At 50.2% G+C, this 22,894-nt stretch overlaps 3 protein-coding genes across 11 annotated transcripts in view; all 3 read right to left on the bottom strand.

Moving 5' to 3' along the window:
- On the bottom strand, positions 1-3,068 carry Rbm15b (RNA binding motif protein 15B). Its single transcript, XM_004834164.4, has one exon. It carries the CDS (start codon positions 2,955-2,957, stop codon positions 285-287), a length of 2,673 nt encoding a protein of 890 aa, XP_004834221.1. The 5' UTR covers positions 2,958-3,068; the 3' UTR covers positions 1-284.
- Positions 3,069-4,823: 1,755 nt separating this feature from the next.
- Positions 4,824-7,910, bottom strand: Manf (mesencephalic astrocyte derived neurotrophic factor). Its single transcript, XM_004834163.4, has 4 exons — positions 7,756-7,910; positions 6,961-7,088; positions 6,221-6,362; positions 4,824-5,255 (listed from the first exon to the last, which is right to left on the bottom strand). The coding sequence occupies exons 1-4, from the start codon at positions 7,838-7,840 to the stop codon at positions 5,071-5,073; spliced, it is 540 nt and encodes a 179-aa protein (XP_004834220.1). The 5' UTR covers positions 7,841-7,910; the 3' UTR covers positions 4,824-5,070.
- An 856-nt stretch (positions 7,911-8,766) lies between these two features.
- Positions 8,767-22,894, bottom strand: part of Dock3 (dedicator of cytokinesis 3) — a 633,495-nt gene continuing 619,367 nt past the window's right edge. For 8 of the 9 annotated variants that reach the window (XM_004834160.4, XM_087186907.1, XM_087186903.1 and 5 more), the window contains 4 exons: positions 18,176-18,294; positions 16,958-17,045; positions 12,712-12,794; positions 8,767-11,837 (listed from right to left, as the gene is read on the bottom strand). In XM_004834160.4, the coding sequence (XP_004834217.2) occupies positions 11,328-11,837; positions 12,712-12,794; positions 16,958-17,045; positions 18,176-18,294 (800 nt within the window). In that variant the 3' untranslated portion in view covers positions 8,767-11,327. The remainder of the gene's footprint in view (positions 11,838-12,711; positions 12,795-16,957; positions 17,046-18,175; positions 18,295-22,894) is intronic. The other variant, XM_087186904.1, reaches the window with a different exon arrangement.

The following is a 22,894-nucleotide window of genomic DNA, read 5'->3' as shown; positions in this document are numbered from 1 at the left end:
GATTAGAAATCCATCCTCTGACAAAGGCTTTACTGACAACTTTCCATACAGTTAGTCAAAAAATAAAAAAATACAGAATACAGCAGACAGTATCTCATAGAGAAGTCAACGTAACAGGGGTTCTTGTCATCGTAAAAAAAAGTCCCCCAAAATCTAAGAACTTAGATTTAGTGGACAGACTGATCCCCCCACCAAATGAACTAAATTAATCCAGCAGATAATTCAAACCAAGGGAGCAGGTAGAGAAGGGATCAGATTTGCAAGTAACTGCTTTTGAGTTTGGGCTAGGCAGTGTCTCTTACTATAACTATCACCATGTGTTCCTCTTCCAGCTTGCCCAATGTCCTCAGCGCTGACTGGAGGTACTGCTGGGAGAAGTCGCAGGGTGGGAAGGCATAGAGCATGCCTGTGATGTCTCTGCCCTTGGACCCCCCCACTGGCAGGCTGATTACCCCTGCAGCCTGCTTCTGTTTCAAGTAGGAGACCAGGTTCCTGAGAAGCCGCCTCTGAAGGCCTGGCTCCACTGTGGCCATCGCCTCAGTGCCAGGCCCACTGGGGGCTGCCTGGGTGGCTAGGAGCACTGCATAGCCATTGGGGCTCCCCTGCTTGATGCGTCGTGTGACCTCGTCAAGCTTGGGTTGGTCTAGTCGAAGGCGCTGGGCGATCTTCAGCTGGGTCAGCTTGCTCCCAGAAGTGTGGTCTTTGAGGAGACCGCTGATGACTCCCTGATCCCCCTCTAGGATATGCATAGATGTTGGGAAGCAGCTGTTTTTCAACACTAAAAGCCCATTCCAACCCAGCTGCAGCGTCTGAGCATACTCTGAAAGAGTCTTCAGCTTTTTGGTCTCATGTTTTGGCTCTTCGAGAGGCTTGGGCTCGGCCTCAGTGGTCCGATGATTGCGCTCACTCTCTCTCTTCTTCCCATGGGAAGAGTCTGGAGCTTCGTGGTGGTGGTGGTGGTGGCTTCGCTCCTCAGCCCCATGTCTGCTGTTGCTGAGAGAGTTGCTGCCTGACTCCTTGGTCCCTTCACCAGAGTGGTTCTCCTTTCGGCTGCGCTCAGGGGTGCGGTCTGAGCTGCGGTCAGACTGCTGCCCACCACCCTTGGTCCTGCTCCGTTCCTCATAAGGAGAGTGAGTTGTCCTTCCGCGGTCACTGGAAAGGCTCCTCCGCTTGCGCCTGTCTTCCCAGGGCTTGGGCATGCCCCTGTCCCCTTCCCCTCCCCAGCGTTCACCACTCCGGCTGCGCACTGAGCGACTATAACCCTCCAGGCTGTTTCTGCGGTCAGAACTTTTAGCGGGGCTGGTCCAGTCCCCTTCCAAAAAGGTCCGGTCTCGGTCTGAGTACAGAAGGTGTGGAGGGGTCCTATCCCGCACCCGCAGGTCCGCATCCAAGGTTCGGTGCCGGGTATATCCATCTGTGAGAAGCTCATAGTGCACAGGGAGGGGTGAGGGCTGGTACTGCTGGGGATACCGAGACTCTTCTGCTTTGGCAAAATCCACTCGGAGCCTGCGGTCTGGACCACCCAAAGGAAAGCCTCTCATTTTAGCACAGGCGGCCTGGGCTGCATCCAGGCTCTCGTACTGTATGTAGGCAAAGCTATCTCCTTTGACGTGATCAATGGTCCGAATGCTTCCAAAGCGATCAAACTCCCGGGCCAGGGCTGCCAGTGAAGTGTTGGGTCCTAGGCCACCCACCCAGAGGCGAGTTGTGGGGTTGGCCTTGCCATAACCTATCTTAATGGGATTTCTGCCAATCACCCGGCCTGACATAGCCACCTTAGCCCTGTGGGCCATGTCCAGGTTCTGGAACTTTAGGAAAGCATAGGCCCCACCCTGCCCTCGGGCAGGCCTCTTGATTACCACCTCCTCAATGATGCCGTACTTCTCGAAGGCCCTGCGCAGCTCCACCTCGGATACGCTGTGGTCCAAGTTCCCGATGAACAGGTTTCGAGTGGCCCGCTGGTCGTCCTCAGGCATCAGGTCCTCTTCACACACGGCTGGGTAGCTGTACGGGCGCCCGCGGTCGTCATACAGCCCGTAGTAGTCCAGGGCCCGCTCCCGGGACAGCCCCGCGGCGGCGGCGGCGGCGGCGTCCAGGGCGAAGGCTGCAGCGGCGTGGCGGGCCCGAGGCTCTCGCAGGGGCGGGGCGGCGACCGGGGACAGTGAGCGCTGCTTGTACTGGTATCCCCCGTGCAGCGGCAGGTAGCCGAGAGGGTCGGCGGGCGCGGGCGGTCCCGGAGGCGGCGTGGTGGCGGCAGCGCTGCTGCTGCTGCTTCTTCGGCTGCTCCCGCCCCCTCCGCCGCGCAAGTACACCGGCTCCACCTTGAGCGGGCGGTCGTACAGCAGCAGCTGGCGGGCTAGGGCGTGCTGGCGGGCTTCGCGCGCGTCCTGCGGGTGCCGGAAATTCACGTAGGCCACGCGCCCCAGCTCCGGCGTGTGCGACAAGCGCAGGCTGATCTCGCCGAAGCGCTTGAACTGGTGGAACAGCCGGTCCTCAAGGTGCTCGGCGGGCAGCGCAGGACTCAGGCTGCTGATGAGTAGCGTCTTGTACTCCGGCACGGCTGCAGAGCCAGGACCTGCAGGTTCGGCCCCGGGCGGCGGCGGGGGCGGCGGCAGCGGAGAAGCGCGGGGCGACGCGCCCGAGGCGCCCGGGTCCCCCGAGGCCTTGCCGCCGCGTCCCCCACCGCCAGCTCCAGAGCCCGAGGAGCGTCCGCTGCCCGCACGGTGATTTGCGTCCCCGGCGCCGCGGCCGTCGCGATGTCCGCCCCCGCCGCCCCCCGTACCGCGGGGCTTGTCGCGGGCCCGCGCTTGAACTGGGTGTTTGGCACCGCCAGAGGCCTTATGAACCGCTCGCCGCCCGCCCACCTCCGCCTCCCGTTCGCGCTCCCGCGGCCGCTTTGCCGACGACGACGAGCCACGCCCGCTCGGGCTGGAGTCTCGCTCGCTCTGCCGCTTCATGGCGCCGGCGCGGCGGGCGGGCGGCCCGCGGACCCTTCACAGCGGCGGCGACGGCGGCGGCCCAGGAGGCAGCGCCCCCGGCGCCGCCATCTTGGACAAAAGGACTCGGCGCGGCGGTGGCGGCGGGGCGGGGCGGGAGCGGCGCCGAGGGGCGGGGCATGCGTCATCATGCTGTGCCGGCCTCCCCACGTGACTGCGAGGGCGGGCAACAGCTGCCCCAGGACGCGTCATCTGGCTGCGCCATATGCCACGTGACCCGGTGGCAAGCAGACGCGGGAGGTCGGGCTGAGAGGTCTGGCGCCACCAGGCGGTTAAGATAGTTGAGTGCTTAAGGATATGCGTTGTGACTGGAGCTCTTTGGAGAGGGCCGCTGGCGAAGCTGGACCTAGGCTAGCTTTGCTGGTGCCCTCGCTGACTGGAGTAGGAATGGCAGCTTCTGTGGGTGCAGAGTCCCAGGCCTTTACGCAGCGGGCACTTTGCATTTTGTATACCCCTAAGCTTGTGAGGTCGAATGACCCACATTCCCTGCCATGATGGGGCAGGACTCATACCCTGAGATCACTCGCATTCAGGTTCACCTGCAGCGTTCTAGTTAATGGCTTGAGAACCATGGCTGTCGTGTTCTCCGTTCCAGCCAGTGACACTTTGCTGGTTTCAGTCACAGAACTAGAGATAACCTACTTGCAGTTTACAGAGTTGGAATAGGCCACTTGATGCCCCTCAGTCCACTGTGGGTGTCTGTGCAAACAGCAGGCTGAAAAGGCAGGGCCTGGAGCCAAGGGCGAAGAAGCCAAATATACCTAATACCAGTGGTTACCATCGCTTGCCACGCTGACCCCTTGCTGGCCAGTGCTTTCCTATTCATCTCTAGGTGTGGTGAGGGAAGACTACTTAAGCCCATTGAGAAGCTTTCATTCTCCAACGTCAGCGCTGAAGCCATTGCAGGACCTGACCCAACTTCAGGCAAGAACCTATAGGGTGAGGAAGAGTGCAACTAGCTTTTCCCTCCTCAGAAAGCAGTTGGTGCAAGAAAGGTCTTGGAAGAGACAGCAGTAGGCTTCTTGGCCCACTCTAAGAAGGCCCCTTAAACACGAACTGAATTTAGGAACCACACAAATAAAGTGACATATAAGACCAGCTCCTCAGAAAGCACAATTTCTTAGACCTTCCTTTCAGATAGTCTCTGTAAAAGGTGTCTCACAGGAGGAGCCACAGCTCACACTGATCGCTAAGAACCAACACCAGAGAGCAGCCAAAAACCAGACTCCATACAAACCCTCGGACTATTATCTAGGGTAAATAGGCAAAAGGCAGCTCACCCACACCATTTCTTTGTATAAGCTTACTTCTGCCAGTCTACAAAAATCAAAGCATCAGTGGCTGGTAGACACTAGACCTAGGCTGCAAACCCTGATGAGCAAGTAGGTAGCCAGGCAAAAAGCAGCTTTAGAAGTTTCAATACTGAACATGTGCATTGAAGTCATTGTGGAAAAACACTCCATGTACCCTTGGTCCTGCTTATACTGAGGACGGATATGAGGCCCTCTTGTGTACTTCAGATTCCACCTCCGTGCCCAGGAACAGGGCACCCTCCAGCCCCTCCTACTGAAGGGGGTAGTGGGCAGGGCAGGGAGCCAAGCTTCATCTCTTCCCTGGGCTTAGGTGACCGATGCACTCCAGGTGTGAAAAATGAACACACATTAGCTGGCTCCAATCAGTGGCCTGCCCTGGTCCTGTCAGCACTGATGGGCTGAAGAACAAATGAGAATATAGCCCAAAACCCTTCGCAAACTGGAAACCGTAAAATAGTGGGGATCTTCATCATGGGGTAAGATCCTAATTCAGCATTCACTTTAACTCTCCAAGGACAGATTTTTTTTTCTTTTAATAAAAAAATTCCAGACATACTTTGAAGTCCTAGAGTAAACCAGCAACAGAAGGAAATGAATCCCGCTATGGGGGCACCATAGAGCCCACATCATCAGGAAAGCTCCAGGCTTCATATCTGATATTGTCAGGAGCCCACTTAAAAAATAAATTACAAAAAGGCTGTTTTGGCAAGAGACAGCCAAACTTCTTCCCCTTGGGTGCAGCAGGAACTGGATTGGGTAGACTATAAATCAGTCCGAGCACTGGCTGCCTTGGGGGCATATTTAGGCATCAGTTCATTTATCTTCCTGATGTAATCAGACTTCTCTGCACAGCCTTTGCATGTCTCTCCCCAGTCGTCTAAGATCTTCTTTAGCTCTTTCACTCGGAGCTTCTTCAGGTCCACTGTGCTCAGGTCAATCTGCTTGTCTGCAGAAGGAAGGGAGAGTAAGAAGCTGGGTGGGAGCAGTCAGGGTTCTTCCCTGCACTCAGACTATCCATTGACCAAGAGGGCTGCCTCAGGCCATCTGTGTTCACTCCAGGACTTGTAGTGCAGAAACACCACACAGTTCATAAGAGTGAGACAGTTCCCATCCCCCAAGTGCCTTCTACAGAGTCAGTTAAGATGACAGCTCCACATTTGTTGACAAAGCAGATAAATCCTCTAGTCTCCCATTTCCCAAGATAGGCAGGCCTGGAACCAGAAGCTTCCTCTGACTATCACTTCTGACCAGTGATCTGGAGTCAGATGAACTTTTATCAAGATAACCCTCAGAAGACCAGGCATCCTTGACCTAAGTGAGCAGACACGGGCCCCTGGACCTTTGAGTTATGGTAAAAACACAGGTACTGTTTAAACTTTACAGAAGAGGCCCAGACTCTTAAGACTCCAACAGTGTTTGTGTAACCAGAGATGAGCTCAGCCAGAGAGATGCTATAGCTCCTGTTACTCTTAGGTTAAAGGTTTTGAGGCCTTCTGAGCTGCAGCCACAATGAGCTTGTTAAACCCAAGTCAGATGATACACCTGCTCTGCTCAAAAACTTCTAATGCTCCCAACCTCACTCAGACTAACGCCAAAGTCCTCACCAACCTGCAAGGCTCCCTGTGCCCTGCCCACCTACCAGTCATGCCATTGGCTGCCTTTACACTGCTTACACCTTCTGCCTGGAATGCTCTTCCAGTAGTTCACCTCTTGGCCAAAACCCCACCTCATTTGCTAACTTCCTCAACAGGGTCTATTCTGACCTCCACCCACTTTGATGCCAGAGTCCTCCCACCCTTACCCCTGGCACTGAGTGTCATCTATCACTTTACACAGCCTGCTCATCATGGCTCTAGACTATTACCTTCCTTTCTGTATGCAGAGGCCAAAGATGGGCCTGATCACACTCACCATACTTTAGCTCACAGATCTGGCTGTCTTTCTTCTTCAGTTTCTCACAAATCTTCTCCACAGGGATGTGGTGGGCCAGAGGCTTTGACACCTCATTGATGATTTTTGTGGCAGCATCATCTGTGGCCCCAATATAATAGCACTACAGCAAGAAAAGGACAGTAGCCCTCAGGAGGTAGCACCTAAGAGTCATTTCTTCCAAAATACCTCTGCTTGACTGGCAAGTCAGTGTAAACCCCAGTCTCTTAAAATACGAATTGTCTGGAAACTTACAAGTCATCTGGGTTCAAAATGTTAGACAAAGATTGTCAAGGAAATTAAAGTAGAAAAGCCATTGCTTCACTGGGGAAATCTTGTCCTCAATCAGCCCTGGCCTATCCCATGGGCACCTTGTTAACCTCTGTACGATATCAAGCCCTTTTTGGCCCTCACTGATGTCCCTGCCTCAGGGAGACCTCAACTGCTGTCTAATCAGCATCCACCCTACCACTGACCAATCCGTCTTTTTCAGGACACCCATTCATTATCACTTTTCTCCCCTGATGTTCCCAGTGTCCAGCTTGAAGTCGGTGCTTAATAAATTCTAACAGAGCAAAAATATCACAATTGGAGAATACATATCTTGGGGAATGACATAAAAGGCCTCCTGCCCTACATTACTTTACAGACAGAATACCGGCCCACTAAGAAACAGAAGGTAAAGAGGAGCCAGGGCCATCTGGGAGTCATCATGTACTCACCAAGCGATTCTCTTTGCCTCTTGCTTCACGGCAGAACTTTATAAGTTCTTTTTCAATAGTGGTTGGTGAGAATGTGACATCTCTGTCTTTGAGGTCCTGATAAAATCTTCCCAGATAAGAAATGCAAACTGGAAAAGAGAGGGAAGGGAGATGCTCAGCACCACCGAGTGGTCCCCCATTCCACGGGGAAGGAGCGTCTCCAATTTTAATAGGCGACACAGAGATGTATCATTTTTCCATCATCAGCTTCTCTCAGGTGCCCATAGGTAGGCAGAACCCAGGTCCAGGTTGCCAGGATCCCCAGGTCCACCCAGGACAAGCGGGGAACGGACATCACCTGAATGACCCACAATGCCTCCTCCCTGCTCCTTTCATCAAGTTTAAGACGAAAGTGAACACGTGTCCTTGAAATGGGACTCACTGGGTGACCTCATAAATGGAGACTGGAGGCTGAGTAAACGCGATCAAAATGCTGCTCATTTCCAATATAACACCGAACCCCGAAGTGCAGCTTCGCGATCCCAAGACGGGTGCGGCATGCACAGCCGCCCTCGGGGCCCCCGACAGAAGGGGGCTGCTCCCGCGAGCCTCCGGGCAGTGGTGGGAAGGGGCAGATCTCCGGCATCATGTGGATTTCTGGCCACGTTTTCAGCACGATCTAGTCTCCACTTTTTCCTCATCGGACCAACGACTTCTAGGCCCTTCCTCAACGGGCCCGAAGGGACCGGTCGCCGCTCCCGCCCACTCGGTTGTTTGGTAGGTCGGCCACGGAGCGCGGATCCCAGGACCCCGCACCTTCGCAGTCGCCTGGCCGCAGCGCCCAGCTGCCCGGCAGCACGCTCAGGGCCAGCGCCACCACCAGACTATGCAGAGCCCACATCCTCCACCGTCGCCGCCGCTCAACTGAACCGCACCCGCCGCGCCGCGACACCTCCGGATCCTCGCGGCACGCCGGAGCTTGCCATTGGTGGAGGTCACGCGTGCCCTCCCACACTCCGCGTTCTTATTGGCTTATGTGCCTCGGAGCCTAGCCCTGCGGCTCCACGCTGCCCTCTCTCATTGGCTAGTGGTGTCTAGGCCCTAGACAGTTGTCGGCCTCTGATTGAGTCCGGTCGCCCGTAGGAAGTGGCTGGGGCCGCAGCGGAAGTCGCTGGGCCCGCTCTCTTGCGTCACGGGCGGCCGGTGCACATCGGCTCAGCTGCCCCTGTGTTGGGCCGTACTTGCCCACGAAAGCCCGTGGGTCGCTCTTCCCAGGGTCCTGACTCGTGGTACAGGTCAGGTGTTCTGGGGGCAGCTGGGATCTAACGACGGAAGTGGGGGCGAGTGAGCACTGGCGAGGAGGCCCCGAGGTTTCTTTCAGTTTGAACAGTCACGTGGGCGCGTGAGCCCGCTGTCGACCCTGCCTGGCCGGAGACCTCCTTGTCCGGTGGACACTGTAGAACCTTCCAAAAGGCTCGACACTAGTCGAGCCAGGCTGCCGCCCTGCATCTAAAACAAGCACGCAGACCAAGGCTGCGCGCTGCGGTTTTGGAGTCGCCCTAGTGTGGAGGCCGGGGACCGCGAGGTTTGTCCGTTCTTGGACGCGCTCCGGAGCAGACTACCCCGCGTCTTGGGTCCCGCTGAGCCCCTGGCCTCCCGTGGGTGAACCGAAGAGCGCGAGAGGAGGTTCCTCCTGGCCTCCCTGTTTTTGAAGCAGGACGGGGGCAGGACTGACTGGGCAGAAGGATGTCCATGGGGTTAGGAGGGCTTGGAGCCCGGCGACATGGGGTGGAGAGGGGCATTTCTGCTCCCAGTGAATTCAGTGGATCAATATCAGATATTCATCTTTAATTCACATCACAGCAATCAAGGGATTAGGGAAGGGGAAGAAGTGGCAGATATTTACATCTAAAATTAACATTACTTGTTGGATTTAGAACATGCTACCACAATATATACAGTAAAATACCTCTAGGGATATTGGTACAAATTTTTTAAACTTTGCTTTTCTCGTACAGGTAAGGTTAAATCACTTTTTCTTTAGATATGAATACACAAAAGAAATGGTTAGAAGTTTTCTTTTTAAATAAGCACAGAATGCAAGAGGTTAAAAACACATTTATAGGGCTGAATACCAATTGGACATCACACTCTATACATTTTTTGCTCAAATTCCTGTACAAATACACAGCATTCAAATAGGTATTTACAAATAAGCTTGAAAGAATGAAAATCAGTATGTCACAATCTTTTTAAAGGATTCTCATCATCTCTGGCCTCCCATTTCCCTTCAGACTGGGTGATTCTCCAACAAAAGAGATTCAGAATGAGTCCACATCATCCAGTTAGGGAAGATGGTAAGGGAAAACATTCATTTCACCTTGAATAAAGCAAGGGTGACCAGCTTATACTCCCCCACCCTGTACCTGTACCACCAAGTGGAGAAGGTAGATGTTCTTTTGTGATGACTGCTTGTCCAGGGACTGAGGTTCAGAAGTGCCTGAAAAATCTAAAGCTGCCCTAAGAAATTACAAACTCGCCCCTGACTTGCTAACACCTGTGAATCCCATATGGTCCAAAGACTAAAGCCTGCAGGTAAATCTGGGTTTAGGAGCAGGCCTACCCTTTGAGCTATGGGCTGCCTTGAGTGACCTATACCCTCAGCCACCTGACTGCCTGGAATGATCCTGATGGTATGAGAAAAAGCCTCACATTAATGATAAGACTCAAACACCCTAAAGGTAACTGGGCCTTCTAACTTTCTCAGTAGGTTACTTGCTGGCATGTCTGTTAAGTTGGCATTTGTTCATTCAAAAAAAACCAAAAACACCTTGACCATGGTCTTTTCTCTTTGGAAAGGGGCAGTGAAGAAGGATGAAGGGTGAGGGGCCAGGGCAAGCAAAAGAGGAACTGGGGGTGGGGCCTAACATGCCTGCTTAACAGAGAAGGGAAAAGGGAGTCTTTTGGACCATCAGAGTTGTGACCATCACTAATATGAACTCAAGCAAATGAGATTTTTGTCTCAAGACAGTTAAGGTAACGAAAGCACCCTGGTAAAATACTACTATACCCACCCGACCCTATCCCCCAAATAATACACCAAGAGGAAAATCAAGTGCCCTGACCTGAAAGAGTTTACTATAAAGATATCACTTCACCCTGGCCAACAGACTGGAGAGGCTAGAGAAACTGCCCTCCTGCCTGCCCTGAACCCTGAGTGGTGGTCCCCATGGGCCTGGAGCAGGGTACTATACTTGGCCACTTAGGAGATGACAATTCTATCTAGGTGGCTCTGCTTTCAGAAGAAGTTCCCTCCCGCCCTTTTTATCTAGGAGCTTGCTGAACCTGACCACATGTCCTCACAGCCTGGAAGCCTGGCTGGTCAGCCAAACCCATGGCTCAGAGGTAGTGCTGAAAATCCCTGATTCAGGAGCTGATGGCAGGCATTGTGGCCACTTCTGAAAGCTTAGAGGATTTCTGGCTCCTGCCACTGGCCTCTCTCTTACACTAGTTCTAACACTTGGGAAGGGGCCTAGATCTTCTTAGGAAGAAATTGGTTAGGGTAGCCCCTTTGACTCCACTCCTCCACTCAAGCCCGAGAGGATGGGTGATAAACCCTACAGATCCATTCACCATGGAAGCTTCCACAGGTTAGGAGGTGTATGAGTGGAGAGGAGTGAATGGTCAGAAATAAAAGTGATGGAGAGAGAAATCCAAGGTGGAGCAGGAGACAAGGCTGGCCCATGGAAGCCTGGCAGTGTGCCCTGGGCATACAGTTAGGCCAGTCATGTGCCTGAGCTGGCAGGTTGGCCCAGCCAGCCCCTCAGTTGCACACTCCAGGATGGAAGAGCTGGCAGGTGGGCAAGCATTTGTGCAAAATGGCTTGTGGCCCCTTCATCCACCTGTGACATGTAGTCTGTGTGGTCCTTGCAATCCCTGAATGCAACCATGAACTTTTCTGTCCATATAGCAAAAGAAGAGGTCCCTAGTGCAATTTTCATTCTTCTGTGCAGCTCTGCCCTGGAGGGAGGGCCTGGGCTCCTGCTTGTGGGCCCTGCAATGTTGCAAAGCAATTCTGTGTAAAATTCCACATAGCTCCACATGGTGTGGAACTGCAGGAGGAGAAAGCATCTACTGCATAAAGAAAGGAAAACCCATAGAAATGGAAACAAAAAGTGAACCACAAGAGAAGCCACAACCTTTCATGCTGCTGCAGCTTCTGAACATGGCAACATGAGTTCACAGCAGTAGAACATAGACTTGGGTGGTTCTCTCCTGAATGCCAAGCCTCTCCATCTCCCTGGGGGGCAGGGGGACTTGGTTTTCAGACCTGGAGTGGATTGGCAAGCTGCTCACTGAAGGTAGTGTTGCAGCTTCCTTCCTGCCCCTCACTGTTCCCCTCGGCCATGCTCCCATGCCATTCGGGCCTGCTCTTCCTTGGTGCTCCCAGGAGGCAGTGAGGCCTTGCGATGCAGACCTCTAGGCCTCTCAGCTTCTTCACGCAACAGCACACCCTCATCATGCTCCAGGGCTGGCAGGCGGGGATGATAGGGCTTGGGTGGCAGCGCAGGTGGGTCCGTGGGGTCCTGAGAGATGACGCACCCTGGGGCTGAGTGGCTACGACATGGCTGGGCCTTGATGGAGTCCAGGACAGCAGACTCAGAGAGGCGGTAGTGGACAGGGAGGTAGGGTGGTTCAAGGTCTTCATCGCCATTCCAGGCTTGACTTGGCATGGAGTCCATGGTGTCGGTTCGAGGTGGGGCCTCTGAGGAGTGCCCAAAGTTACTCTCGCTCAAGGAGGACACACCGCTGCTGGCACTTCCAGACAGTGTAGAGTTGCTGCCGTCCAGGCCCGACTGGGGGCTGGTGGGGGAGGCTGGGATGGGGTGAAGAGGAGACTGTGCGAAGGAAGGGTAGGCACATTAGAACCCCCTCTAGACAGACTGGCTGGCCACCATGTGGAGACCAGGAGTCTGCTTACCAATGAACTTTAACCCTCATCAATTGCATGTTTCTTGTTTCTTCAGCAGGAACCCAATGGGTACTCCCCAACCCTCAGGCAGGCCAGTGGAGCTTCAATATCATGTCTGTAGACCTAAATATGGCCCTGCCCTGACTACTCGGCATTGGCACTCCCTGAGACCAGGTCCCAGGCTGCTGTCTGTGGCTCTAGATTACTAATGAAAGGTTGGGTAATGAGGTCAGGTGGGGAGAGCAGAAAGGATCCTGGTGGCCTGTGGATCAGATGAATATATACTGCTGAAATCTATAACAGATCTAGTCTTTTCTGGATTTGCAGAAAAACCAACAGCAGGATTTAAATTTTACTTTTTGAGTGTTTTTTTGAAATTTTGGTGCATGATGCTTCTTGCTGTCACTCAACACTAGTTTAAAAAGCTCTTATGAGGGGCTGGGGATTTAGCTCAGTGGTGCTGATGCTTGCCTCAAAAGCACAGGTCTTGAGTTCAATCCCCGGTACCAAAAAAAAAAAAGCTCTATGATCCACCACATGGCAGAGAACCCCAATGTTTCTCAGTGCCCATTGCCCACACACTCATGGTACTATGTGTTGTCTCCAAGACCCTCTAATTTTCCTAGTCTCCACTGCATTTGTAGTAAGATACATTGATCAACTACAGACGTGTGTGGTTTTCACAGCACCCAGCTTCTGCCAAGTTGGGCTTTCAGGGAGAGAAGCAGGGAAGGGCTTAGAACCTTTTCAGAACCTCGGGGTTCAGCAGAGGTGGTGGAGCTATAGCTTCAGTACATTACCTTACGCAGGGTCCGGGCAGGGAGGGCTGGGGGGATATCACCCAGAGGATGGTGGAAGGCGTCGAAGTGTAAGGAGTAATGACCTGCAAAGGGAATAGAGTGAGAGCCTCAGCTTGGGGTCCTTGCTCAGACTACACACCAGCATCATCTTTCTGGGCCACCTGGGCAGGTGTGGGGGACTCTTGAGCACTGAAGGTCATAGAAAAACCTTTCTTTACATTGCTGTTCTCCAAAATGCAGCTGCTGTGCTGGCCACACAAGTGGCCAGAAAAGTTGAGTGCAATAGAGCTCATGGAAGAATAGGCTGCAGGCAGTAGCAACTCTATCCCACTGATGGGTGATGACAGGCCAGTAAGTGGTATACTTGGCACAGTTGATTCTTTGGTCGTCAGCCTTCCTGGTTGGGATGGCCTTACTGAGGTAACCTTCTGGACTCAGAAACCTTACTGACTCCAAAGCACAGCAGGAACTTTCCTGTGGTGTGGATGCTTTTTCCTTTGCTGAGTTGGCTCAGAGAGTGGCCTGTCTTCTCAGACTGGATGGCTATTGATCTGGTCTGTGAGCAGAGTCTGAGACCTAGAACTACCTGGGGGAACCTGCTGGAGGTCTTACCATGAAGCAGGCTTCGGGGAGGCACGGGGAGGGGGCAGGATGTGCTCCATGTGGGTGGAGAGGAAGGGCTGGGCCTCTCAGGCTCCACTATCCAGGGTCCAGCTGCTGGGGGCTGCTGGCACCACAGAAGGTTGGAAAGAGATGGGGTGAATGGGTTACTTCGTGAGCCACTTCTTGAGCCTGTCTTATAGTCTGTGGCTTCTCCATGTGTGAACTGTGTATCCATCACATATAAAGGTGGCATGTCAGCCCCTGGAACTAAAAACACTGGCCAAGTAAGGCATTGTGGCCCACAGGCAAATGACTAAGGATTGAAGTTGCATAAGAGAATGGCAATAGAGTGAGCTGGTGTTTGAAGAGCATTCAAGGTGGAAGAAGCTGAGAGGAAGTGCAGCAGGACTGAACAGCTGCAGTTTCTGGGATCTGCCAGGAGGAGAAGAGAAACCAGAAATGGACAGAAAGAGAAAGCAGAACAAGCCAAAGAGAATACGGAGTGCAGGCTATAACTCCTTGCCAAAGTCAAGAGTCAGGACTCTTCTTTTGTCCAGGCAATGTGGAAAAAATAGGGAGCAGGATGGAGGCAGAGGCATGGACAGAGTTGGCAGGTGCTCTATCCCAAAATGGTACCCCAAAGGGCCTGTGATGCCACTCAAACTTTGAGTCATCCCTGTTGCTGTGAGGCCCACTGGCTGGGATTGGGATACAGAAGAGGTTTTTCTAGGCAAGGAGAGGTGTTCAATATACCTGATGGAGGAAAATGTAAAGTGCTGGCATTTTAGCCTGCTTCCTGAGGCGGGTGGGGTGGAGCCTAAGAATGTTTTTGGTCATCTAGAGAAGCATCTGCATGCCATGGATGCAGAGCAGAGTGGACCCCAGACTTAGGAAGAAAGCCAGTGCCATAATACTGGCCCCTCAACAATAATTATGGTGAAAGACTACAGAAGGGAAGAGAAGAGGAGCAATGGCCAGATCTGGGGTTCCAACAGTCCTATTCTGCAGGTACAGGAAAGGAGGACATGTAAAATTTGTTGGTTGACTCTTTCCAGAAAACAAATATCCATAAGAAGAAATACCATTTTTCAGAAGAAGCCTGAGATACCTAGAGTTTGGGTTCTTCCTGGTTCAACCACTGAGTGGGGAATTTCAAGGCCTGATGGGAACTGTGAGCCTCTGGAAGGTAAGAAGCTAGAGCCTGGCCTTTGAGGAAGTGGCCAAGAGGGTCTGGACCCATAGTGAGCCAGGGATAAGACAGTGATGTCTATCTTCTTTTTCAGGGATTGGTGTAGGCTTGCAGCACAACACAAGGTAAAATGCCACTATCTAAACAGCCTCTGTTCTAAGGAGGGGTGCGTAGTTTCATGGTATGGTTAATGACTGGTAGCAAGAAGGTGGGGTATGGCAGCCATTGGGCAGTGCCACACAGTTGTTGCCGACAAGGAGGAAAGAATTCTGAATCTGATAAGCATCAGGTGGATTACATTACAAGGTCTCCTCAGGAAGCCCGAACCACCCCAAGAACAAGGCTTATCCTTGTCCAGGTTTTTTCCAGCATGCAACAGGAGCTTCTGATCCTCAGCAATGAGACTCTTCCTCACAAAAGCAAAGCACTGTTGGTATAAAAAGCCACAGATATTAGGGAAGAAGCTTGGAGGCGGGTCTGAGTGCTTTTCCAAAGGAACACCAACAGCCCAAGATCTCAGATGCTCACCTAATCCCTGGAAGAATTGTGGGACTGCAAAAGTTTATCTGCAGAGGTCCAAAGGAACTTGAGGGCAGGGAGGCTATGGGAGAACAAAGCTGGCAAGGCTGTAATGGTTTACAAAATGAGCCTGCCTGAGATACTCCATGTGAACTAGAAAGCACCAAGTTGGGCCCTTAGCCTGCTAACTGTGAGTAGAGAGGCCAGTGAATCTTTGCTGTGCAGCACAAGTACACTGGGGCTAATTGGAGGGCTGAAGGAGAGCAGTCCCCACTGTGCCCTGTCATCTTGTATCTTAGTCTTAACAATTGTTCAGCACTAGTTTGAGATCCCCAGTACACACTCCCTATCCCTGAGGGTAGGCTTGCCTGGCCTGAGAGTCACTGCCTGCCAAAGGAAGATACCTGAAAGTGAGAGGTGTTGTCCGCAAGACACTCAGGACTCTGATAGAATGGTGACAGTTGTGGAGATGTGGGAATGACTTCCCATTTGGTCTATATGTTGCCACTAGGAAGATGTGTAATTTTCCACCCAGTAACTGCTGACTTTGTAGTATGTATATGCTTGCTCTGGGCTCAGAGACAACACTTTTTCCCTTTCACATGTACGGTGGGCATGTTCAGCTTCTTACTGAGTCTTGGACTGAGGCCTGAAACTCTTCTGGTGTCCAGTTTGGGGAGCATCTTGGTCTGGCCACCAACACTTATTTAAGCTTTGAGCCTGTCTGCTCTTGGCTAATTCTAAGACTGTTCTGTATCTCCTGTAAGGAAAAGCCATTGTGGATTCTGGCTAAAAAGATCCTTTGTTTTGGGTCATAGGTGCAGGAATCCAAGAAGCCGCATGCTTTCAGGATGTGGAGGAGCCTTGAGGCTAGGAAGGTATATTCAGCAGGCCATTTGTTGCTGAGCATCTGGTAGCAATGCACACCAGGCATTGAGGCTGTAGACTCAGTACTTGGTCTCTAACGAGGACACAGAGGTCCTTATCCTCCATGGTGAGCAAGGGAGGAACAATGACAGTGGGGACAGCAGACAGTACTAGGTGAACAGGTGCAATGACAACATGACAACTCTGGAGGGATATGTTCTGATGGGATGGGGGATGACAGTTTGTACTGACAGGAACTGAGTATGCCCTAAACTCCAATATATGGAGGAAAGAGGGGAACCTTTGGGAAAGAGGGCTGGTATGGGGCCAGGTTCTTGGTGACAGGAATGCTCAGTACTATTCTGGGGGTCGAGAAAGCACAGAACTGTACCCATTTATGTAATTTTCTGTGTTAAAATTAACTCAGGTGCCTGGGGTTTCATGCCAAAGTTATTGAGGTTGAAGGCTGGTTCTTTCATTAGCTTGCAGGAGGAGAACACAGGATAAAATGCCAGTATCTAGATTGCCTCAATTCTAAGGCAGATTGCTCAGTCTCATAGTATAGCTGATGGCCTTGCTGGCCAGAGTGCCTATAGGATGAAGGACTCCTTTAGAACATGCAGGGCTTCTCTTTAGGAAATTCATTCTGTCATAGTGTGTCTTTTTTTTATTATTGTGGCTTTTTTGCCCACAGGCCTGGTCTGTGCTCCAAGGGAGGTCCCTAAAGGCCCAAGTTAAGATGGAACAAAAGGTCTACAAGGCCTGAATTCTGGAGCTGATTAGGAGCTGCTTAGGGTACAGGAGTGATTGCGGCCTGAGTTTCCATGAAGTTGGACTCAGGTCAGTTGGAAAATAGGGCTTCTTTGAAGGCAAACTCTGGAAAGAGGGAGCAATACAGACAAACGGGATCCGAACCTGATACGGGTTAAACAGTGAGCAGAATTGGTCAGCACTCTCAACAGATTGATAGATGGTGTTAAGGTGTAGTCCTGGGCAGCTCAAGGATAAGAGTCAGACAGTCAAGATGTAAACAAACATGAGGGAACTCCTGGACAAAGAGTACAATACCTTTTTCAGCCACTGACAGATTGGGATCACTGCAGGGTTTGCAGGGTCCAACCACTTGCTGGAACAAGGCCCGCTGGAAGTTTGGTGACTGAAGGCAGGAGAAAAACATCAAAGTGTGAAAATAGCATTATGTCTTGAGGAGTCAGTGTGATGGACCACAGGAGTCAGTATGTTCTAAGAACTCACAAGGAAATCAAAGCAGTGGATGGCTTGTGCTTGAGATGTGCTAAGAATGCCAGGACAGCCTTGGAGAAGACTGTCCAGGGGCATCTGGTTCTGAGCACTTCTATGGACAGTCAAAGCACCACCCACTTTGCCTTATGCAGGGCCCAAGAGAAAGGACAGTTGTGTCTACAATATCTAACAGTTTGCATACTTCTGTTTGGCCAGGGAGACCCACTGGCAGAAAAGATGTAAGGACTCCCACTTTACCCATGAACTCTGACAGATTTTGCTTCTTGGAGAGGCCCCACACAGTTCCACGTTGTTGGCACTGAAGGTAAAGAAAGGGCAGCACCCAAGCATGGAATCACATAGGCCCTGTTCTGATGGGAGCCTGCCAAACAGATCTGTTCTTTCTGCATGGCAGGACTGATCAGGCACAGAGTGTACTGATAAGAAACTCCTGCCACTTTGGGTTAAGTGCCAGTTAATTGGAGATGACTTTTAAGGATTCAGAATGGCAGGGGCAGACTACCCAGGGAGAGAGTTAATCACTAAAGCTTCCTGGTCTAGACCTCCAGGCAGACAAGGTGTTTGGAGAACTGTGCAAATGGTGTGGACAGCAGCCCCAGAAGGTAGTGAGGCTAGAGAGATAAAAGAGGTAGATCCTACCCCAGTGAGGATGCCCTGTACACACAGATAGAGGAAGGACACTCTCCAGACCCGTATTTACCACAGCCTTCTTGGGATAGGTTGCAAAGAACTATATTCCTCTGCCAGAGGAATTTGGGATGAGGAATCCAGGAAGCTGGTTAGAAGGACAGATAATCACACAAGCAACACTGGCTCTAACCCTGCTGCCATTCTACCCACACCTTCACTGTCTGGATTACTGGTCCTCAGATTTACTGTACTGTCCAGGTAGGAGCCCAGCAGCCTTTTTATAGCAGAATGAGGGAGGCATGCAGGACAATGCTGAAGGCCCAGCAAATACAATGAGGGAAGTCCAGGTCAACACACTTGTATCAGAAGGCATTTGTAGGCTGGATTTGCTACCTGTCCATTCTCTAGGATGGCTGCTGGATACATGGCACTGCTTGGACGGTCCCGGTGTGTAGGTAGCAGCAACATCATTTCCCGGGTGTGGCGGTACTTATCTGGCAGAGAGGGAGAGCCTGTAACCAAGTGAGAACAATCACGCACAGATGATAAACCACAAATGGAGAGCTCAGTGGTCAAGTGTCCTCAGGACTGGGGAACCAAGGTAGGTGTTCCCTACAGTTGAGAAGAAGTAAATTCAGCAAACAAAAGAGGAAGAAAACAGAACCTGGCAGTTAGATGGTGGCAGAGGCTGTATCTGTTATCCTATCCGAGGCAGACCCACTGATAGAGCACCCCTTTACCCCATGCTGAGAGGCAAAGGGTTATGAGAGTTGAGGACTAGAACAGTGTGGCTAGGGGCCTCTACATCCAATGCTTTCATGGCCTGGGTGTGGCCTAGATGTTGGGCTCTCTCAAGGGGCCCAGGGATGGGCACAGGCCAGCTTTCAATGGAGCCATCACAAAGAGACAGACATTCAGATGATGGCCACACATAATGAGCTTTCATACACTTACCTTTTTCCAACACCAGTGGCTCTGTTCTCATCTGACTCCCTGTACCTTTTTCCAGAAGAATGTCCCTTTCAGACTTTAGACCTCCAGCATCTGACCTCTGTCTTCTTGCCAGTTCTATGGCAGGCTTATAGCTAGGCTAGCAGGGGACCCAGGCCCCTGCACACAGGTGACTCTGAGACTTGATCTTCAGTGGCTCAGAGGCCTAGAACTAATTTAGAAGTCACAAGGTTTTAACCTAGGTTCCTGAGTTGACTTGGTTCATATACTCCTGTGAGCCCTCTGCAGTAACTTCCCCTGGCTAGAAGGGATGTAAAGGAGACTAGACCATACTGTTGTGGTGTGACCCAGTACCCATGGATTCAGGCCATAGCTATAGGCTGAGGAACTTGCCAACCTATGGTTCTCAAGAGGACCTTTCACAGAAGCAGTAAGAATACCTTGCTGGGTTTCCTGGGGTGTAATCTGGATAGCCCTTGATATGCACACTGCTCACTGCCAGATACCAGGCACAATCAGTGAGAAGCCAAGGGAGTACTGGTCCTCTCAAAGGAAAGTCAACTGGACCCCAGTGCCTCAGGTTGGCTCAAGTAGTTGAAACCTCTCTTTGGATGGCTGAAATCAGCCCATGGGCTGAATCTTCTGCTCCTACAGGCTCAATGTCTCTAAAACCTAAGGTCTCTAGAGCTTTCCTTTGAGTGCGTAGTGCTAGCACTGTCAAGACATGGATAAAAAAAGATGGCTAGGGCCCCCTGCACCCAATGCTTAGCCAGCTTTCCCCAGGGATATTTGAGAAATTTCTCATGTATTTATTTTTGTTCAAGAAGAGGTTTAACCTAGAATAGCAAAAACAACTCTGGGCAACAAAGGCAAGGCAGGGGGCATCACAATCCCTGACTTGAAATTATACCACAGAGCTATTATTATAAAAACAGCATGGTACTGGCAAAAAAACAGACCTGAGGATCAATGGAACAGACTAGAAGAGGTGGAAACAACATCAGACATACCCAGGTACCTTATCTTTGACAAAGGGGCCAAACTTTTTCACTGGAGGAAGGATAGCCTCTCTAATAAGTGGTGCTGGAAAAACTGGCTTTCTACATGATGAAGATTAAAACTAGACCCATATCTCTCACCATGCATTAAACTAAAGTCAAAATGGATCAGAGATCTAAATATTGAAAGAGAAACACTAAATCTTCTAGAAGAGAGAATAGGTAGAACTCTTGAGGACATACGGGTAGGCAAAAACTTCACGACAAAACCCAAACTGTGCAGGAAATAGTGCAAAGAATCAACAACTGGGATCTCATCCTATTAAAAAGCTTTTGCACCACACAAGAAATCACGAATAGAGTGAGAGACAATCCACAGAGTGGGAAACAATTTTATCCAGTCGTCCCTCAGATGAAGGACTAATAACCAGAACATACAAAGAACTGAAAGAAATCAGACCCCCCAAATTTAAAGAACCAGTCCAAAAAATGGGCATCTGGAATGAATAGACATTTCTCAGATGAAAAAGTAGAAATGGCGAACAAATATATGAAAAATGTTCAGCATCACTGGTCATTTGTGAGATGCAAATTAAAACAACGCTGAGATTCCATCTCATTCTAATGGCTGTTAGCAAGAAATCAATCAACAACAAATGCTGGAGAGGCTGTGGGGAAAAAGGAACCCTTCTCCACTGTTGGTGGGAGTGCAGACTGGTGCAACCATTGTGGAAATCAGTGTGGAGATTCCTCAAAGAACTAGGACTAGAGGTCCCATTTGACCCATCTATTCCCCTTCTTGGTATCTTCCCAAAAGAATTAAAAGCACCACATCACAATGATATATGCACACCCATGTTTATAGCAACAGTTTGTAATAGCTAAATCTTGGAAACAACTCAAAAGCCCATCAACCAAGGAATGTATAAAAAAGATGTGGTTTTTTTTTTAATATAATGGAGTACTATTCAGCCAGAAAGAAAAACTTGAGACATTTATAGCTAAATGAATGCAACTTGTGACTATACTCTTAAGCAAAATAAATTTGACACATATGAGTAAACATAGCATTGTCTCTCTGGTGTGAGAAACTGAAAGGGTAAATAAGGACCAAAATGTATAATAGATAATATGAAATAGGAAGAGACTTAAAAAAGGAAAGGGAGGGCCGAGGATTTAGCTCAGTGGTTTTGCCACCTGTTGCGCAAGCGCAAGGACCCAAGTTCAATCCTCAGTACCAAAAAAAAAAAAAAAGGAAAGGGAAAATGTGAAGCGGGGAAAGGAAGGGAAAAGGGAAAAAGAACTAGAAAATAAGGAAAAAATGGAAACAAAACTTTTATAAATAAGGGGGGGAAGGGAGGGAAGGGGAGTAGGAGAAAAAGAAGACTCAAGACATATCATGTACAGGTACAGACTCCCTTTAATGTATGTGATTGTTTTGTATATTTAAATTGTACCAATAAAATTAATAAAAAAGAAGAGGTTTAAATACTGGCACGAAATCAACATAACAAATACTATTAATGTAACTTTTCCCAGTTACTAGTTATATAACTTTCCCCAAGTTGGTGTGAGTGATCCTATTTGTAGACCCCCAGGGCTGGCTTAAAGACCTGGTTTTAAAAGAATGAGTATTATAGTATTCCCTGAAAAACTGTTCCTGAATCCGCTACTACTTTGTGATTTTTCTGATTTCTATGTTCTCTTTTAGAACTTGTGCTTTTAGGCAACCTCAAGAAGATGGCTATGTAAACAAAAAAGCAGAAAGCTCCAAATCCTACTGATCTGTGGTTCCCTCCTAGCACTGAACACTGTGGGTAAGAGCTTGGGATGCACTATTCTCCATTCAGCATGCACAATAAACAAAAAACAAACCTCACAGAACCTTTACACCAAATGCTACATCAGATACCTGTCTAATAATGCCCATTCTACCCCAGGTATGCGGCGGGACTACCTCCCTTCAGGCTCTTCGTGGTCTTTCATGTCAAAGTTCATAGGCTGCCTTATAAGGCCAATGCCACATCTGTGTACTCAATATCCCGATTCATGCTGGAGTGCTAGGATAGAAGGACATCAGCCTGCAGACCTAGGCAAGAACTGGGGCTCTGCTGAGGATTTGGATTCATTTTATGGTCGCTTCTCTGGTGCTATAACAGATGAGTGCCATGCTAGCATTACATTTTCCAACTCTACTGTCTCACTTCCCTCTCACTGCCCTCTGCCCCGGGTAGCTAATTCAATGGTAGGAAAGAATGGTGGTTACTTTCCATGAAGATATTTAGGACTTTTGAACTACTTCAGTTGTACTCTGATAATCTCTGAGGAGCCCAAATCCCAGTGCGACTGGATGACTCATGCAAAATCCATTTTCTAGCCCCCTTCAACCTTTTGACCATATGGGGGAGCTGTTGACTTACAAGAGTTTAGACTGCCTGCATGCCATTCATCTCGGAGGTTTCCAAAGCAACAGAAACCACAGCAGTGTTGCAGTAATATCATGGCAAGGGAGGACACTAATTTCATGACCACTCCTGGGAGTAGGAAAATAACTCCAATGTGAAGGAAATCTGCTTCAGACCACCTCCATGAAAGCTTTCCCCTCACTGGTAACAAGGAACATAAAAACTCCAAATGGAGTAGATCATTCCCTCTCTTCTTTGCTTCGAGTGCATCTACTCTGCCACATTTATGTGAAAACATCAGTTTTCCTTTATGTCACACATACTCTATCTTTTCTCACAGGGCCTGACGCTATGCCTGATAGCTAATGGACCTGCATACAGACTGTATGAGTGTTGTGGTCTAGAAATGACTTTCTCTTTCTTATTGCCTCTACCCTTGTCATCACTCTCAGCTTTGGGCTAAGTCCCACTGAACCATTTTGTTTACTTTTGTACTTACTGTCTACCCCAAAGGGAAAGAGCTTTTCTCAACTTTCCTCTATTTGATATTCTAGAGTCTAGATATTCTAGAGTTTGGTCATTATGATAGTTTGCCTCCACAAATGGTGACCACTAGTGCCTTCACTCCTAAAACATACAAGCCATTCCTTACAACATGAGGTAAAATCTCATTTCCCTTCTTGGCATTTGAGTTGGCTATTATGACTTGACTGGACAATAGAAATGTAGCAAAGGGACTTTTTAGGATGTCCAAGGCT

Source organism: Heterocephalus glaber, unplaced genomic scaffold (assembly GCF_053883595.1).
Source record: "Heterocephalus glaber isolate CG9 unplaced genomic scaffold, H.glaber_assembly_v1.0 deba00001504, whole genome shotgun sequence".
Taxonomy (NCBI): Eukaryota; Metazoa; Chordata; class Mammalia; order Rodentia; family Bathyergidae; genus Heterocephalus; species Heterocephalus glaber.
The sequence above is the reverse complement of the archived record's forward strand: the minus strand, read 5'-3'. Positions and strand labels throughout refer to the sequence as shown.

Excerpts from the sequence above, each read along its gene's own strand:
- Manf (XM_004834163.4), bottom strand. The coding sequence starts at position 7,840 with ATGTGGGCTCTGCATAGTCTGGTGGTGGCGCTGGCCCTGAGCGTGCTG. Across the intron at positions 7,089-7,755 it reads GCGGCCAGGCGACTGCGAAG|TTTGCATTTCTTATCTGGGA; the intron begins GTGCGGGGTCCT and ends TCTCTTTTCCAG. Across the intron at positions 6,363-6,960 it reads GAGGCAAAGAGAATCGCTTG|TGCTATTATATTGGGGCCAC; the intron begins GTGAGTACATGA and ends TTCTTGCTGTAG.
- Rbm15b (XM_004834164.4), bottom strand. The coding sequence starts at position 2,957 with ATGAAGCGGCAGAGCGAGCGAGACTCCAGCCCGAGCGGGCGTGGCTCG.